We start from the raw sequence: 2,500 nt of genomic DNA on the forward strand, positions 1-2,500 counted from the left end.
ATTCAGAAAATAGCTTTGCATTTTTTTTTTCGAAATACAGTACTTCTTCCTCATATAAAAGCTGCTACGTGTCCTATTACTTCTCCATGATAAGATGGAAATTAAAAAGAAGGAAAAATTCTCTTACAGATCTCCGCCGATTACTTTGCCTCATGCACAGCGCTGAAGGTCCTCCTGCTGCCTTTCAATGAGTTCACGACCTCTGACCTCGGCCCAGGCTCCCTCACCATCAACGGCGACCCTAACGACCTCTACGTTGACCTCGCTTGGAACAGTCTGACAGAGGGTGTCCAGCCTTCCGCATTTGGAGGTGAGTTCATCAAGCTTAGAAGTGATACATTATGTAAGAAAAAATCGAAGAAAATGTTGAAGATACGAAAGGGGAGAAGGGGCGACTGACTGGAAGGAATTTCTTCTTCCTCTTCTTCTATTCGTTTTTGTGTTGAAAAGTACCATACAGTCATCCTTTTTGTGTGCTGTGTAGGCCAGTGGTAACGTGCTGGTCTTGCAATCTTGCCGACCTGCGTTCGATCCTGCGCACTACCAGTGAATGGTAACCCCGGCCATTCCTTGCACACAGGGGGAGATTTAGAAGCAAAATAAAACAGACAGTATGTAACAGCAAAGAACATCCATTGTAATAAATGGAATTGAAACTAAATCTTTAATCTTTAATCTTTTCCCCCGTACAGGACAGCCGCCCAAAGAGCTTCTGTTGAGCCACAACGGAATCACGACCTTGAGTGACAGTGTATTTGGCCAACTTCTCACTGACATGGAGGCCGCCTACGGTTCTGAAGCCTACATTCTTCTTGACCGTGAGCAGATTTTTAAGCGTTTCATTTTTTTTTTTTTTAAATTTCTATTATAATACTAATAGCATTGTCATTACTACTCTTATCATTACAATTATTACCTCCGTTACGTAGACGGTCCCCTTAATGTAATTCTTTAAGGCTGAATATTTTTTCTTGTATCAGGGACCTTGTTGCCTTGACGGAGGTATGCGCTCTCTGACTGTTTCTAGTCTACATTGTGCACATCTTCTCTAGCACATTTTGCCTAAAAATCGCTACCAATAACCCTATATATCATTGCAATTCTACCCTTCTACGTGTATTTTCCCTTATAAAACAGGCTGTCAAATTGAATCTAAATATATTTAGACACATTTAGCAATGCAATACCTGGGTAAACTTCCATGGATTGGATAAATGGATGAAAGATGTAAATATGTAAAAAATACAAATTGGCATTAATCGATTTTTCATGATATATAAACGAAGGAAATAGAACTGCATCTAAATAACACAGAATGACGACAGCACAGCGCTTTAAGCTGACTGAATATATTTAACATAATGTTTGACCGACATGTGACACGTTGAAAATGGAACATCTAAATACGACTACTGAATAATAAAACGCTTGCACTTATGACATGACTTTTGGCATGTTATAAACTTAATTCCTTGCATCTCTTCTTGAGAATTCTTACATTTTAAATAATGATAATGTTGAATAAGGTGACCTGATAAAGCCCCACTGAAAGGCTGACAGCCCTTATTTTCATCAGTTTTATATTATAGGAAATGCCAACTTCTTAAAGCTGTCTTTATTGTCAACTTTTATTTCATTGTTGTTAAACAATAATTGTCATTATTATCCTTATATTATAGTCGGCAGCATTAGCATCATCAGCGATATGATCATAATCATCATCATCAGGATTACCAGTATCATCATCGTCTACTATTTCACAACCACTACTACTACTGCTACTATCACAGCTACCAATGACACAATTCCGATCAACGTACCATCTTCAGCATCACTATTAATTACATTTATTACCAGTATTTCTCGAATTCAGTAACATTAGCAAGCAATAGAAAAAAACAATAACAGTAGATGATCGTGTTTCTTAATAATAATGATAATAATAATGATAATAATAATAATAATGATAATAATAGTAATAATAATAATAACAATAATAATAATGATAATAATAATGATAATGATAATGATAATAATAATGATAATGATAACAATAATGATAATAACAATAATAATTACAATGGCAATAATAGATATCCGTGTTTCCTGATGATAATATTTGGCGATAGTGTTTCCTGATGATAACACTAGATAATAGTTTCCTGATTATATTGATAATAGGTAATCGTGTTTCCTGATGATAATAGTATATGACCGTGTTTCCCGATAATGATAATAGGCAATAGCGTTTCCTGATAATGATAACAGGTAATAGTGTTTCCTATTAATACTGATAATAGGTAATAGTGTTTTCTGATGATAATAATTAGTAATGGTGTTTCTTGATAATAATGATAGGTAACTGTGTTTCCTGATGATAATAATAGGTAATAGTGTTTTTGATAACAATAATAGGTAACCGTGTTTCCTTATAATGATAATAGGTAATAATGTTTTTGATAATAATAATAGATAACCGTGTTTCCTGATAATGATAATA

The 2,500-nt window shown here is 34.6% G+C and overlaps 1 protein-coding gene across 1 annotated transcript in view; it reads left to right on the plus strand.

Moving 5' to 3' along the window:
* The window catches only part of LOC113828178 (oplophorus-luciferin 2-monooxygenase non-catalytic subunit), a 6,197-nt gene that overhangs the window by 3,400 nt on the left and 297 nt on the right, over positions 1-2,500 (plus strand). The window contains exons 6-7 of the mRNA XM_027381114.2: positions 130-310; positions 693-818. Of these exons, the coding sequence (XP_027236915.1) occupies positions 130-310; positions 693-818 (307 nt within the window). The remainder of the gene's footprint in view (positions 1-129; positions 311-692; positions 819-2,500) is intronic.

The sequence above is a fragment of the Penaeus vannamei genome, chromosome 3 (assembly GCF_042767895.1).
Source record: "Penaeus vannamei isolate JL-2024 chromosome 3, ASM4276789v1, whole genome shotgun sequence".
Classification (NCBI taxonomy): domain Eukaryota; kingdom Metazoa; phylum Arthropoda; class Malacostraca; order Decapoda; family Penaeidae; genus Penaeus; species Penaeus vannamei.